Raw genomic sequence first — 15,643 nt, 5'->3', positions numbered from 1 at the left:
TTATAAACAAACATAGCCTATGGTGCATGAATGAACATAGTGGCGCAAGGTCTATGCACAGGGTCAGTATAGAAGTTAAAGGTTATTAGAAATCACCCAATTACACAGGTGTCCTGGAATGCTCAAAAGCACACTTTAGTTTTTTTCATTGATAAGAATAAGTTTTAATGGCCTCATCAAAGAATGCCCACCAGCTTTTTGTGGACATTTCTTCCTCCAGCCACGGGGTGTCAGTAGTGGTTAGAATGTAGCAAACGTCGAGTATCTTTACCACAGAAACAGGAAGAAAACAACAGACAGCAGACTTCGGATTACCTTTATCGTTTAGATTTGGGAAAGCTTTAAATAGTGCGTACATTGATAGAGTGTACACACTTTATCTTTGGTTTTGAGTTATGCAACCGAATGTCGCATGCTCTTTTTTTCGCAGGCCATCTTTGTTATTAGCCGCTTTGGTCTGCAGTTGCAGCGAGGCCTGTTGGTAGGCTATCTGCCATCAAGGGAAATGCAAAGGCGCCCACACATTTAATTGCATATTTTATACAGGATCGTCGTTGCGGCATCTAGTAAATAAATACAAAGAGCCTTGGTCCATAACCCTTAACGGGTTTGAGGTTAAAGGTCACGATTCCAAGTGACTTTTTTCCACACAACCAGACGTCAATTACGCGGCCTCAATGGAGACCGAAAAATATGACTGGACACCTGAAAGTGGCCAGGCTTACGACGAGGACGAGGATGGAAGTCCTTACCAGCCACTTGATTGTGTGGAGGATGCCGAGCTGTTGAGGAAACGAAGAGAACTGGAGTTGATCGAGAAGCAGATTGCAAGCAAAAAAGCGGCCATCGCTTCGAAGAAAACTGTACCTCAGCGGCCTTTGTACGGCGAAGAGGTAGGCCTGCCCTGCCATCATCATATTAGCTCCATCCACACACAATTACATTTCCTACCCTAATTACATACTCTCTATAGCAGTGATTCTCAAACTTTTTCAGACCGGGGACCATTTTGTCCCCCAAAAAATGTTCAGGGGCCACCTATTAACTGAATTGACAGTTGACGGCGGGTACTATTCGACACTGTTAGTTTTTGATGCAGATCACTTACTTTTTATTCACATTTACATGCCTTATTGTGGTAAAAATATGATTTCAGACATGTTTGGCTTTGTAATAATGTTACAAATATAGCCTTCAGCTTGCTTATCTTGGAAAAGTAGAAATCCCTTTGAGGACCACCTGAGCTCTGTCGCGGACCACTAGTGGTCCCCGGACCACACTTTGAGAATCACTGCTCTATAGCTTTATCTGTCATACATATTCTATAGCTTTGATACAGCTTTTGACAATAATCACTCACCACTGCAAAAGATACAATCCTCCACTACTTCACAGTCTAAATAGACAGTGTGTGCACAGGTTAAATGTTACGGTAACCTATGTGCACAGATTAATTAATGAGGTACATTCACATTCACGCCAATAAACTCTGGGCTACACACAACCCCTGAAGATATAGCCTTGGCTTCCAATGATAATGGATACAGAACTGCGGTGTCGCTTTTCAACCCTGATTTCTTTCTGAGCTTTTGACCTCTCACATACCCAACATCCTGACTGAGCTCACCTAATTAAATTGATCTGATATACCGGTAGCTCACCTAATTAAATTGACTTGATATACCGGTCATTGCCGGCATCCCCACTCTGTCACTTTTTATTGGTTGACCTAATTGACCTGGGCCAGAAGGTTGTGGGTCCACGCCCCGCTCCCCCTGACCCCACTGATGTGTCCATGAGCCACGGCCACTGGTGTGTGTATGTGAGTGTGAATGGCAGCCGTGTCCTAGTGGTTAGAGAGTCTAGGGGTTGCAGGTTCGAATCCCCCTTAACCTCTCCCTACATCTCCATCCATGGCTGAAGTGCCCTTGAGCAAAGGCACCTAACCCCACATTGCTCCAGGGACTGTAACCAATACTGTATAAGTAATAAGTAGTATAAGTATAAGTAGTATAAGTAATAACTGTAAGTCGCTTTGAATAAATGAAAGCGTCAGCTAAGTGCAATGTAATGTAATGTAATGAATGGGTGGATGTGAGGTATACATGTAAGTTAAGTGCTCAACCAAGTGGAAAATTGTGCACTATATGAAATGCAATTCAGTTTATTTACCCTTTTCAAAATACAGTATTGGAATGTCATGGAAAAGCTTGACATGTCGTGAGTAACCCACCTGAGCCCTCTGCCCCGATCTGCCCATTTTTGGACGTATTGGGTATTTGAAATTGATGGGGTGGTTTGTAAATGGGCAGCACAAATTTTGGCAATGATCTTAATATTACGTAATAATATTCTCTATTGTTATAGAGGGTCTGGATGCTTCCGAGCCCCCCCAAGCAACAGCAGTACTCGTCTTTCCTATGTTATTCAAATTTATGACTTATGTTTTTTTTTTTTTATTCCTGTGTTTAGCACCCCGATGCTGCTCTAAAGTCATGTATGAAAAGACCTGAGAGGAGAAGTGAACAATCCTCCCAAAGACCTTTCGTCGAATCCGACGACACCAGAGACGTTACGACAAGACGAGATGAAGCTGGAGCAAAGACATGGCAGCATCGATCAGAGCGCGCTCTGCCATTCCCAGATGGCAAGGTTAGTTGTTTGAGTGGGTGTATTCAAAAAGTGTGCGTGTCGTCATTATCGCGTCGCAAAGTTGCCGCTATGTTGAAATGTGGGAAATATTTACGTTAGATCCTATGGGAGGAAGATGTTTAATTTAGCTGAATGACATTTAACAGTTAACCTCTTAAGCTTCGGAGGGCCCTGTACCGGATCCAATGACTTTTAACTTCGACTTGATCTTCATTCCGCAATTGTTTGTAATCCAGGTGGTGTAATAAACCCAGGAACATTATATATCATGGAAAGCTTAGACCCTCAGGAATACATTTAGCACTATTTTACAGAGGTTTGAATGTGCATTTGGATAAAAGCATCTGCCTAATGGAATGTAATGTTTGAAAACATAAAATTAGCTTTTTCATTTCTGTGTTTAGGACCCAGATGCTGCTCCAGCGTCATGTATGAAAAGACCTGAGAGGAGAAGTGAACAATCCTCCCAAAGAGCTTTCGTCGAATCCGACGACACCAGACACGCTACGACAAGACGAGATGAAGCTGGAGCAAAGACATGGCAGCATCGATCAGAGCGCGCTCTGCCATCCCCAGATGGCAAGGTTAGTTGTTTGAGTGGGTGTATTCAATAAGTGTGCGTGTCGTCATTATCACGTCATTATCACGTTGGGTCAGCCGTGGCTCAGTGGTTAGAGCACTGGGTTGGCAACCCAAGGGTTCCCGGTTCAGTGCCCAACCGAACCACGGCTGAAGTGCCCTTGAGCAAGGCACCTAACCCCCACATTGCTCCCCGGGCGCCGCTCAGCAGGCAGCCCACTGCTACGGACTAGTGTGTGTACTTCAATGTGATGCACTAGTCCAAATGGGATAAATGCAGAGAAAGAATTTCCTCTACCTAGGGGACCAAAATTGGCTCCAATCCAAAAATTGGCTCCAATTGGCTTCATCATTGGCTTCATCACGTCGCAAAGGTGCCGCCATGTTGAAATGTTGGAAATATTTACGTTAGATCCTATGGGAGGAAGATGTTTAATTAAGCTGAATGACATTTAACAGTTAACAATCTGCACCAAACGTACAATGGTCCCCTGCAGTTGGAATAGCTTGGAATAGCTAGTCTGTATACAATAAAAGAAGGAAGTATAACATGAACACCTGCTCACACAGACATTCACACAGAAACAAACAAATACACACACACACTGTAACTTAACCGTGAATAAATCAGTGGGAAAAAAGTAAAAGAAATGACAATTAATGTTATTTTACATCATCTTTACTGATCGTGAACGTTTTTTTTTTACTCTTTCCCCCTCCAGAGCCCGGGCGACCAGATGGACTTCTTCAGCATGTATCGGTCTAAACCAGCAGCGCCCAAGAGGGAGTCTCCTGTCAGAGGCTTCGACCGCTTCCTCAGCATCCTCAACAGGGGCGTGGATGAGGACAAGCTCTCGGAGATGGCCAGGGCCACGAAATCCAGAGACCACGGCAGGGACCCCAGAGATGGGGACAGGTGGTCGCGGGACAACGACAGATACCCCGAGGACCGAGAGAGGAGCGAACGCGGCGAGAGAAGCGACTGGAGACAGGGGCGTCAGAACCTTGGCTCAGACGGCTGGGGCGACAGAAGGGACTCCAGAGAAGGAGAAAGAGAAAGACATTGGGACTCGCAAGGTAGAAGCCAAGATGGAGACCGCCATTTGGATCCCAGAGACCGAGAGAGAGAGTGGGACAGAGAACGGTATTTGGACTCGAGGGATAGAGACCGCCATTTCGACTCGAGGGAAAGAGAACGGTATTTTGACTCTAGAGACAGAGGCCGAGGTGGAGATCGACATTTTGACTCGAGAGACAGAGACCGCAATTGGGACTCCAGAGAAAGAGAGCGCAATTGGGATTCGAGAGATAGAGACCCCAATTGGGATTCGAGAGATAGAGACCCCAATTGGGATTCGAGAGATAGAGACCGCAATTGGGACTCGAGAGATAGAGACCGCAATTGGGACTCGAGAGACAGAGAACGACAGTACGTGGACACAAGGCAGAGGGAAGCGTGGGATTCAAGAGAAAGCTCCAGTGCTTGGAAGTCAAGAGAGCAAGAGTGGAGCCAGGATCTACGAGACACAGAGAGGGGTGGGAACTCGAGCGAACGCAAGAGGAGCATCGACTCGAGAGATAGGGACAGGAATTCAAGAGACCAGCGGTTCGGTTCAAAAGAGACAGACAGTGTGGTGAGAGATCAGAGGGTGGGTTCAAGAGAGTCAAGAGACAGAGACAGGAATTCAATAGAACAGAGGTTGGATACAAAAGAGGGAGGCAAGAGAACAAGCGAACCAGAGAAGTTGGACTCGAGAGAACACGACGACCATCGCAAGAGGCTAAAGACCGACAACTGGGAACAGGACAGAACTAGCGGAGACGGGAGCCAAAACCGCGAAAACAGGAACTCAAGAGAACCCAGACGGGAATCCTCGAGCCCAGGGAGACGAGGACACTCGAGAGATCGCAAAAGCAGGACCAGATCTCCAGTCCTGTCCAAAGAGGAACTGCAAAGGAGAAAGGAGAAGGAGGAACAATTTGCAAGGATCCAATCTCTCCTCCAGACGGTTGGACTGGACCTGGGCATGGAGGTTCTTATGTCTTTTATTCTTTCATTCAGCCATTTGTAATTTAGTCCAAACTATGTATGAATTGAAGAGTTCAGATACAAACCCTTTAAAAGCCATTACCAAAAAAAATCATTTTTCAGTTTTTCTCCCTGTGTAATCTCACTCCAAAAGGCATTTAAATGGTATTATCATCAGTGCTTGACACTAACTTTTTCGCTTACCACCCATTTTGGCTGGTGGTTTTCCTGACTCACTAGCCATTGGGCCTTTTCACTAGCCATAATTTTCTTAACCATCATAGCAGCTTTAATGAATTATATAATAGGCTGTAGGCCCTAATAATGTAATGTTGGATAATATAATATAATATAATATAATATAATATAATATAATATAATATAATATAATATAGGGCCTAATAATTAGAACTGTTAGGCCTATTAACTGGTCCATGCATGCATGCATACTATGGAAAGAACTGATTTACTGATCTGAGGAATGGCATAGCCTATAGTATATTTACCATGCAGAAACACCAAGCACAGTGTTGTGGAAGGGCACAAATGTAAGCTACACAAGAGCAAAATATTTTCGTTTTTAATCTGCAAGGACTTCTTCATATTATATAGGCCTATCTGTGGAGGTCGCCGACCAAATTGATGCGCAAAGTAGATAGCGCAAAGTCATTGCCAAGTTCGCCTGTCCTCGGTCATGGATGTGGAATAACACCTCTTCTGAAATATTTGCTTATAAAAGTAGGCCTATTCACTTGAAAGCACACACAGATGCGGTAACTAGGCTACAGAAGGGGCTACGACTTCCTTTCATTCCGTTTAATAGTGAGTTGTTTAAAATACAAACGGGCGCAAGGCGAGACGGGCACCTGCGAAGGGACATGGCATGGGATATGCTTTTGTGCAGTCTGGAAGGCTACTACTGCGCATTTTTAAGCCCGGTTTGACAGTCGGGAACAACAGCACAAGAAACATGGATGAATATTAAGGTATGAAGACATACAGGCAAATCAGAAAATAATTTAAACCGAACATAATGCTGCATGTGTCCTTGTCTTATCACTGCGCTAATCAGTCTCGAGACTTTCACAAGAGTAAGACAGACTGACGTGTTTTCCTTTCGCTTTGGTCATTTTAATGTCCACCACTACTAAGTATTGTATTAATGACAGATCGCAAAACAGGTCAGTTGAGATGAACTTCGCCACTTTATTTTCAGGTGACGGTATCCAGTGACATTTCCAAACGCACGCTGATGTGCCGGTAGCTCGCTGTCACTCCTCTTCGCAAGACTAGCTCTATCAGAGACACAGAGACTCACTCTGCGTGAGACACAGGTGACACGTGACACAGGTGCTTCATGGGCATTGTAGGCTCGCAAAATCGCATTGTATTGCTTTTGTAGCAAAGACGGTCCGAAGAAAAATACTACAAAATTTGGTGCCTCATCATTCAGAATAGTAACGGACCCACCAGAATAGAGCTCGAAAGTGACGTCACTTCCCTCAATCTCATGGGACCTCAACGGCGTTTTTAGCCGAAAATCGTAGCATGTAATCCAATGGCAGTATTAAAATGATATTTCGATCCCCTTCGAGTTGTGCCACGGGCTCCATATATGTTGTTTCTTATATTCTTGCTTAATTTTTCGTACGAACCCCCAAACTTTTTAGAAAGCTGTGTTTCTTCACATTTTTCATGCCGACGGCCTCGGAACAAAACATTGATACTTCTGCATGAATAATCTTTATCTAGCCTCTTAAACAGCATATTTGTAGCCCAGCGCATATTATGACTGAGATCAGAAGATATTTACTGGCTACCATGTTGTTAGATGGTCAGCTTAGGTCCCGTGAAACGCGGAACTAAGGGGCGGGACTTTCGAGCTCTATGGCTAGTGAACCTTCGGTATCTACTAGCCAACGCAGAAATTCACCCGAATTTGGCTACCTGGCGAGTGTTAGTGTTAGGCCCTGATTATCATGTGCTGCAAGTCAAGTCCAAAGAAAAGATGGGCTGATTTTTAGGGGTACTACATATGTAGAAAAACAGCCTTTTTGTAAACTTATGTGAGACACATTTACTGGGTTTTTGAACACTTCAATTGCACAATGTCTGTATGCCTGTTAATAGTCGACCTTGCACCCGTGCAAAACATCACCACCTGCTCTGAGACCGTATTTACATTTGATAATATTTATGTTATAATAACTTCCATATTTGAAGGTGCACTGCGTAGGACGGTGGCCAGAGTGTGTATTGCAACAATGCTGCTCATTGAAACAGCAGCCTATCGCCAGATTTGATCTTTACATAAATATATTTACTAAATAATAAACTAATATTTACCAGTATGACCAAAGTACAGTAAGTTGTGCCACTAAAAATGTAAGATGTATTTTTTCATGTATGAAAAGTGCAATTTTTTCAGTCATCATGGATGCAAGAACTTGGATGGTGTCGGTAAGTATTCATAAAAAGGGTAACATACACTGCTTTCCAAATTATTACGCAATTTTTTTTTTTTTTACTGATTTCCCCAAATAATCAATATGACAGTCATCATAATTTTCAAGTCATCAGCCATTAGAGTACAATTAAAACGTTTTTGAATCAACCTTCCAATGATAACGGTATTTTTTTAAACAATGATTAAAAAAAAAACGTAAAATGCTCTGTTCCAAAATTGCTGCGTTTAACATTGAAGTCTATGGCAGTGGCATTGCATAGAGTTATGGAAGCCCAGATATCCTTCATGCTTTGCTGTCAGCTGTTTTTGTTTGTTTGATCCGGGGACCCACACTTCACTCTTCAATATACCCGTAGATTTCCATGCCGCGTTTAGGTGCCTTGGTGGTATCGATATTCTAACTCACCAGCAGTGTTGCCAGATTTTCTACGACAAATAAGCGGCTGACGCCCTAAAAACAAGCCCAAAAGAAGCGACTGAGGGGCGTCGTGAAAACAAGCCCAAAAGAAGCGACAGAAAGGGTTGGTTGTCAGTCGCGTGCCTGGTCAGGGAAGACCTTGCTCTTTACGGGGATCTGCGTGGCTGCTAAAATCCCCACAAGTGACCACAGAAAGTGGGAGTTAACAATATTGTAGCAGGGTCACTTGTAAGGATGAGTGAGAAAAAACGAGTTGCCATTGAGAAACACATTCAAATCACCACCAGAGCAGGAGAAAACAGCAAGCCCAACCTTGAAAAGAACAAGCCCAAAAAAACCGCAACCCGCGACTTTACAAAATTAAAAGCGACTGCTCAAAAAAAGAAGCCCAAAGTCGCGTATAATAAGCGGACTTGGCAACACTGCTCACCAGACATAACATCCCATTCATTTTCAATGGGGTTTTATGTCTGGTGAGTTAGAATATAGAATACCATTGGAAGGTTCATTCAAAAACTTTTTAATTGTACTCTAATGGCTGATGACTTGAAAATTATGATGACTGTCATTTATATTGATTATTTGGGGAAATCTGCAAAAAATATCATTTGCGTAACAATTTGGAATGCAGTGTAATGAACGGGCAGCAGGAATGCTGGAAAGACACTCCTAAAAAATATTATATGGTGCACCTTTGACACAATTGTATTGTTATTGTGTTGTCGGATTGTATAGGAGGTGGACCGCCTCAACAGCCGCACTCAGGAGAGGCTTTACGGCGTGAAGTTTCCGACAGACGAGCCGGAACACAGCCAGGAGCAGCAGGGGGTACCAAAACAGCACCGGGACTCCACATCGTCAGAGCGCTCCCTGCAGTACTCCCCAGACTCTACCAGCAAAACGCACAACTCCCAGAGGAAGAACAGCCGACACCGTGACGATGACGAAGAAGAACAACAAAAAGAAGAAAAACAACGACCACGACCACAATCACAACCACAACCACAACCACAACAACGCTCCAGTAGGCGGCATTCCAAAAGTAAAACACATGACCGCCAGAAGAAGAACAGACGGCACCGTGACGATGACGAAGAACGACAAAAGCAGCGTCAACGCTCCAGGAGGCGGCATTCCAAAAGAGATTGGCCGGAAGTACTGTCTGACATACCGGCAGCTGCAGACTACGCCAGCTACCACAACTGGTACCACAGTGCGCATTACAGTAACTATATGCAGAGCTTGGCTGCGGCTGGCTGGACTGGAGCCGTGGCGTACGGCGCTTACGGTAACCCTGTCCTGGGATCCCTACCATCAACCAGCTCAGGTCTGCCTCTAGCCACGGCCAGGGGGGCCTACGGTGATCCATACCAGCTGGCGGCGGCATACGCCCATGGGTCTTTCCTGAAGCCGTTGCAAGATGTGTCCCTGCTGGAGCCCCCACCCTCTGACACGAAACCCCCAGGCACCGTCACCGAGCCCCCACCCCCAGGCACGAAACCCCCTCGCACCATCACCGAGCCCCCACCCCCAGGCACGGAGCCCCCTCGCACCGTCACCGAGCCCCCACCCCCAGGCACGAAACCCCCTCGCGCCGTCACCGAGCCCCCACCCCCGGGCACAGAACCGTCAGGCACGGAACCCCCTGGCATGAGTTCCCCAGGCACGAAGCCCCCAGGCAACGTCACGAAGCCCCCAGGCAACGTCACGAAGCCAACCGAACCTAGCATCTGGGACAACCTCATCGCCATCTCCTGTCCTAAACAGGCAAAGCAAAAACAGGAGGAGGACAGGAGTAGCATCACGGCCGGGGTTATGGATGCCGCAAAGGAGCAGGCCCTGGCGGACAAGGTCAAGGCCTATGCCGAAGCGGAGGCCGCCGCTAATGCGGACCCTGCCAACGAAGCCCCCACCCCCTCCGCAAACGGAGCCCCCACCACCTCCTCAGACAAAGACGCTGCTGCACCTGCACCAGCTAAGCCTGTCATCGTGCTGCGCCTGAAGAGCGGAGTTCTGAAGGCCAAGACAGACGCGGCGGGCGCAGGGACATAACAAACCGACACGGACGAGCCAGGGGGGCTTGACGGCCTCTCCGTACAGAAAAAAATATTTGTGCGTTGGATAACCTGCGAGGAGCGCAGGGACACAAGAAAGTGGATAAGGAGGAGGAGGGGGACTCGACAGACTCGGATTCAGAGTAATTTTTTGGGGGGTAGGGAAAAAAATAAGTTTTGGAAAACAGAACGTGGACAGCTATTGGGGTCACGTTTAACTATGTTTATATATTATACACAGTATATATATATATATATATATATTTTTTTTTTAATCTTTTATTTTTAAAAGGGTGTTTTTGCCCTTATTCAATAAGACAGTTGAAGATGGTAACAGGAGGCGAGTGGGAGAGTGAGAGATGGGGGAAGATCGGCAAATGACCTGGGTCGGAATCGAAGCTTAGTCGCCGGTGTAGTAACCCAGTGCCCTACCATTAGGCCACAGCAGGGCCATGTCTATGTATGTTTTTTATGATTGAAACTTTGTTTTCTTTTTTGTTTGTTATGTCTTATTTCCATATACCGTACTTTGCCACTGACGGTATCTTCTGTCTGTTCACGATTACTTTTATTGTATATTTTGTTTACTGCAATAGTATAATCAGCATTGGCTTCTTTTTTACTAAGCTTGTGGGATAACGTGTGAAAGAAACCGGCACAGCAGTTATATGTATTTCAACTGTAACAGTTGCTTAATTAAAATGCCATTAATTACGAATACTTGCCCTGTGTCTTGGTGTTTTTTTCCACTGTGTAGGATGATGCCCACAGTGGGTTGTGGAACTATGCTGCTAATTGAAACTGTGCTGCCTTAAGCCAAATTTACCAGTATGACCAAAATACAATACGTTGTGCAGCTAAAAATGTAAGATCCACTTTCTCGTGAATGAAAAGTGCAATTTTTCCAGACATAATGAATTCTTAACATTTGGATGTTGGTGGTAAGTATTCATGAAAGGGGTAACACTGGTGAATGAGCAGCAGGAATTTTGGAAATGAACGGCAAAAAAGATTACATGGTGCACCTTTTAACGCAATTGTATTGTTATTGTGTTGTCGTATTGTATAGGACGTGGACCGCCTCAACAGCCGCACTCACGAGAGGCTTTACGGGGTGAAGTTTCCGACAGACGAGCCGGAAAGCAGCCGTCATCAGATGGCGCCAAACCAGCACAGGGACTCCGCATTGTCAGACTGCTCGCGGCAGTACTCACCAGACTCCACAAGCAAAATACACGACCCCCAGAAGAAAAGAGGGCAGCGTGACGAAGAAGAAGAAGAAGAACAGCAACAACGCTCCAGGAGGTGGCATTCCAAAAGAGAATGGCCGGAAGAACCGTCTGAGATACCTGCAGCTGGAGACTACGCCAGCTACCACAACTGGTACAATAGGGTGCATCATGGTACCTCTATGCAGAGCTGGCCTGCGGCTGGCGGGACTGGAGCAGTGGCGTACGACGCTCACGATAACTCTATCCTGGGACCTCCACCGTCCACCAGCACAGGTCTACCTCTAGCCACGCCCACGGTTGCCTACGGTGATCCATACCAACTGGCGGCGGCGTACGCCTATGGGTCACCCGTGGCGCTCACCTCACCTTTCCCACAACCCAAATGCTCAAAAGAGAGGCCTTTCCTGAAGCCTTTGCAAGAAGTGTCCCTGGAGCCTCCACCCCCAAACACGATACCCACAGGCATCGTCACGACACCCCAAGGCAACGTCACAAAACCCCAAGGCAACTCCACATCAACCAAAACTAACATCATGAAAACCCAGGGTAACCTCATCACCATCGACTGTCCCAAGATGACGGAGAAAAAATATAAGCAGCAGAAGTCCACAAAGGCGAGTTGGAAGCGCTCGATAGCTGAAGCGGCCGCGACCGCGGCCAGAAACAAAATCAAGGACATGATGAATATGACGTCCAGGAGGAGGATGGCCATTATCATGGCCGAGAGGGCACACGCCCTGGTGGCGGAGAATGCCAAGGCCCGTGCACAGGCGGAGGCTGCTGCTAATGCTAACGCTGCCAACGCAGCCGCCACCTCCTACGCAAACGAAGCCCCCACCACCTCCTCAGACAAAGATGCTGCTGCTGCTCCTGCTGCACCTGCACCAGCTAAGCCTGTCATCGTGCTGCGGCTGAAGAGCGGAGTTGTGAAGGCCAAGACAGACGCACCGGGGGAAGGGATATAACAAACCGACATGGAGGAGCAGGGCAGGGCTCAATTTTGTATTTTTTCTGTAGGGAAAAAAAAAAATTGTGTTGGATAACTTGCGAGCAACGCAGGGACACAATAAATCGGTGCATTTCTTGAAACTGTAATTGCTAACTTCGTTAGCTACTTTGTTGTTTGCAATGCAATTTCCCATTGACAACTACCCAAGTTGCTAATTGCTAACAACGCTTTCGAGAAGCACACCAAAGATAAGGAGGAGGATGGGGACTCAACAGACTCTGACTCAGAGTATTTTTTTTTGGTAGGGAAAAAAAATAATAATTCAGTTTTGGAAAACTTACTAGGACTGCTATTGGGGTCTCGTCTAAGTATGTTTTACATGATTTGAAACTTTTTCTTTTTTGTTTGTTCGTTTTGTCTCATTTTCATACTGTACTTTGTCACTCATTGTTCTTCTATCTGTTCACAATGACTTTTTATTTTATATTTTGTTCACTGCAATAGTATTATCAGGATAGCTTTTTTTTTTAAACTAAGCTTGTGGGATAGCGTGTGAAAGAACCTAGGGTCCGTTTCTCGAAAGCGTCTTTGCTATCGTCGTTAGCAAAGTCCTTCGTAAGAGCGACTCAACTCTCTCTCGACAGCGACGCTCACCACTAAATCCAATGGAACGGTAAGACGGTCTTAAGACTGTTAGCAACAATGACAAGAATCGAGAAACGGACCTCAGGCACAGCAGTTATATGTATCTCAACTGTAACAGTTGCTTAATTAAAATGCCATTAATTACGAATACTTGCTCTGTGTCTTGGTGTTTTTTTCCACTGTGTAGGATGATGCCCAGAGTGGGTTGTGGAACTATGCTGCTAATTGAAACTGTGCTGCCTTAAGCCAAATTGACCAGTATGACCAAAATACAATACGTTGTGCAGCTAAAAATGTAAAATCCACTTTCTCATGAATGAAAAGTGCAATTTTTCCAGACATAATAAATTCTTAACATTTGAATGTTGGTGGTAAGTATTCATGAAAGGGGTAACACTGGTGAATGAGCAGCAGGAATTTTGGAAATGAACGGCAAAAAAGATTACATGGTGCACCTTTTAACGCAATTGTATTGTTATTGTGTTGTCGTATTGTATAGGACCTGGACCGCCTTAACAGCCGCACTCACGAGAGGCTTTACGGGGTGAAGCTTCCAACGGACAAGCCGGAAAGCAGCCGTCAGCAGGGGGCGCCAAACCAGCACAGGGACTCCACATCGTCAGAGCGCTCGCGGCAGTACTCACCAGACTCCACAAGCAAAATACACGACCCCCAGAAGAAAAGAGGGCATCGTGACGATGACGACGAAGAAGAAGAAGAAGAACAGCAACAACGCTCCAGGAGGTGGCATTCCAAAAGAGAATGGCCGGAAGAACCGTCTGAGATACCTGCAGCTGGAGACTACGCCAGCTACCACAACTGGTACAATAGGACGCATCATGGTACCTATATGCAGAACTGGCCTGCGGCTGGCAGGACTGGAGCAGTGGCGTACGACGCTCACGATAACTCTATCCTGGGACCTCCACCGTCCACCAGCACAGGTCTGCCTCTAGCCACGCCCACGGTTTCCTACGGTGATCCATACCAACTGTCGGCGGCGTATGCCTATGGGTCACCTGTGGCGCTCGCCTCACCTTTCCCACAACCCAATTCCTCAAAAGAGAGGCCTTTCCTGAAGCCGGTCCCCCTGGTTGCCTCTGGTGATCCCGATAAATCTATCCTGGGACCTCCACCGTCCACCATATTAGGTCTCCTGGCATACGCCTCTGGGTCACCCGTGGCATTCGCCTCACCTTTCCCACAACCCAAATCCTCAAAAAAGAGGCCTTTCGTGAAGCCGTTGCAAGAAGTGTCCCTGGAGCCCCCACCCCCAGGCATGGAACCCACAGGCAACGTCACCGAGCCCCCACCCCCAGGCACGGAGCCCACAGGCTACGCCAGGACACCCCAAGGCTACGTCAGGACACCCAAAAAGAAAAAAAAGAAAAAAAAGAAAACCAACAACAACGCCACGACACCCCAAGGCAACGCCACGACACCCCAAGACAACGCCACGACACCCCAAGACAACGCCACGAAACCCCAAGGCAACTCCACGACAACCCAACCTAACATCTGGAAAACCCAGGGTAACCTCATCACCATCGTCTGTCCCAAGAAGACGCCGAAAAAAATTGCGCAGCGGAAGCGCACACAGGCGAGGTCGATCCTCAAGAAGATTGCGATAGCTGAAGCGGCCGCAGCCAGAAACACCATCAAGGACATGCCCACACTGAGCATGAAGCCCAGGGCCATCCGCCGGAGGAAGTTGATGGCCAAGATCAGGGCCAGGGCCCGTGCCGAGGCTGTTGCTAATGCCAAGGTTATGAATGCCGCGAAGGAGCAGGCCCTGGCGGACAAGGTCAAGGCCTATGCCGAGGCAGAGGCCGCCGCTAATGCGGACCCTGCCAACGAAGCCCCCACCACCTCCTCAGACAAAGACGCTGCTGCACCTGCACCAGCTAAGCCTGTCATCGTGCTGCGGCTGAAGAACAGAGTTGTGAAGGCCAAGACAGACGCACCGGGGGAAGGGTTATAACAAACCTACATGGATGAGCAGGGGAGCTCGGTGCTGGAGTCCTTTTTTTTTTTTTTTTCGGTAGGGAAAAAAAACTTTTTTGTGTTTGATAACTTGCGAGGAACGCAGGGACACAACAAATCGGGTACATTTCTTGAAACCGTAAATGCTAACTTCCTTAGCTACTTTGTGGTTTGCAATGCAATCTCCTATTGACGACTACTCAAGTTGCTAATTTCTAACAACTACGCTTTCTAGTAACACACCCCAGATGAGGAGGGGGGACTCGACAGACTCGGACTCAGAGTATTTTTTTTTTCGGGAAAAAAAAAAATCTGTTTTGGACAACTTAGGACTGCTATTGGTATACTAAGTATGTTTTTCATGATTGAAATGTTTTCTTTTTTGTTTGTTTTGCCTCATTTCCATATACTGTACTTTGTCACTCATTGTATCTTGTTCTTCTATCTGTTCACAATTACTTTTTGTTGTATATTTTGTTCACTGCAATAGTATTATCAGGATAGCTTTTAAAAATGAAAAAAAAAAAAAAAAAACTAAACCTGTGGGATAGCGTGTGAAAGAACCCGGCACAGCAGTTATAGTATGTATCTCAACTGTAACAGTTGCTTAATTAAAATGTTATTAATTACAAATA

The 15,643-nt window shown here is 46.2% G+C and overlaps 1 protein-coding gene across 3 annotated transcripts; it reads left to right on the top strand.

Annotated features, from left to right (window-relative positions):
- The first annotated feature begins 261 nt into the window (after positions 1 to 261).
- Positions 262 to 15,643, top strand: LOC134450560 (zinc finger CCCH domain-containing protein 13-like). 3 transcript variants are annotated; one of them, XM_063200413.1, is made up of 5 exons: positions 262 to 893; positions 2,473 to 2,652; positions 3,057 to 3,236; positions 3,954 to 5,264; positions 11,269 to 13,509. In XM_063200413.1, exons 1-5 carry the CDS (start codon positions 678 to 680, stop codon positions 12,394 to 12,396), a joined length of 3,015 nt encoding a protein of 1,004 aa, XP_063056483.1. In that variant the 5' UTR covers positions 262 to 677; the 3' UTR covers positions 12,397 to 13,509. The 3 variants fall into 3 exon arrangements, with proteins under 3 accessions (XP_063056483.1, XP_063056478.1, XP_063056471.1); XM_063200408.1 differs by lacking the exon at positions 11,269 to 13,509 and adding an exon at positions 8,881 to 10,298; XM_063200401.1 differs by lacking the exon at positions 11,269 to 13,509 and adding an exon at positions 13,525 to 15,643 and having other exon boundaries at positions 263 to 893.

The sequence above is a fragment of the Engraulis encrasicolus genome, chromosome 1 (genome assembly GCF_034702125.1).
Source record: "Engraulis encrasicolus isolate BLACKSEA-1 chromosome 1, IST_EnEncr_1.0, whole genome shotgun sequence".
Lineage (NCBI taxonomy): Eukaryota > Metazoa > Chordata > Actinopteri > Clupeiformes > Engraulidae > Engraulis > Engraulis encrasicolus.
This window is presented reverse-complemented; position numbering and strand designations above follow the sequence as displayed.

Coding starts and splice junctions, on each gene's coding strand:
- LOC134450560 (XM_063200401.1), top strand. CDS start 678: ATGGAGACCGAAAAATATGACTGGACACCTGAAAGTGGCCAGGCTTAC. Junction 3,237..3,953: donor TGCCATCCCCAGATGGCAAG/GTTAGTTGTTTG, acceptor TTCCCCCTCCAG/AGCCCGGGCGACCAGATGGA. Junction 5,265..13,524: donor GACTGGACCTGGGCATGGAG/GTTCTTATGTCT, acceptor CGTATTGTATAG/GACCTGGACCGCCTTAACAG.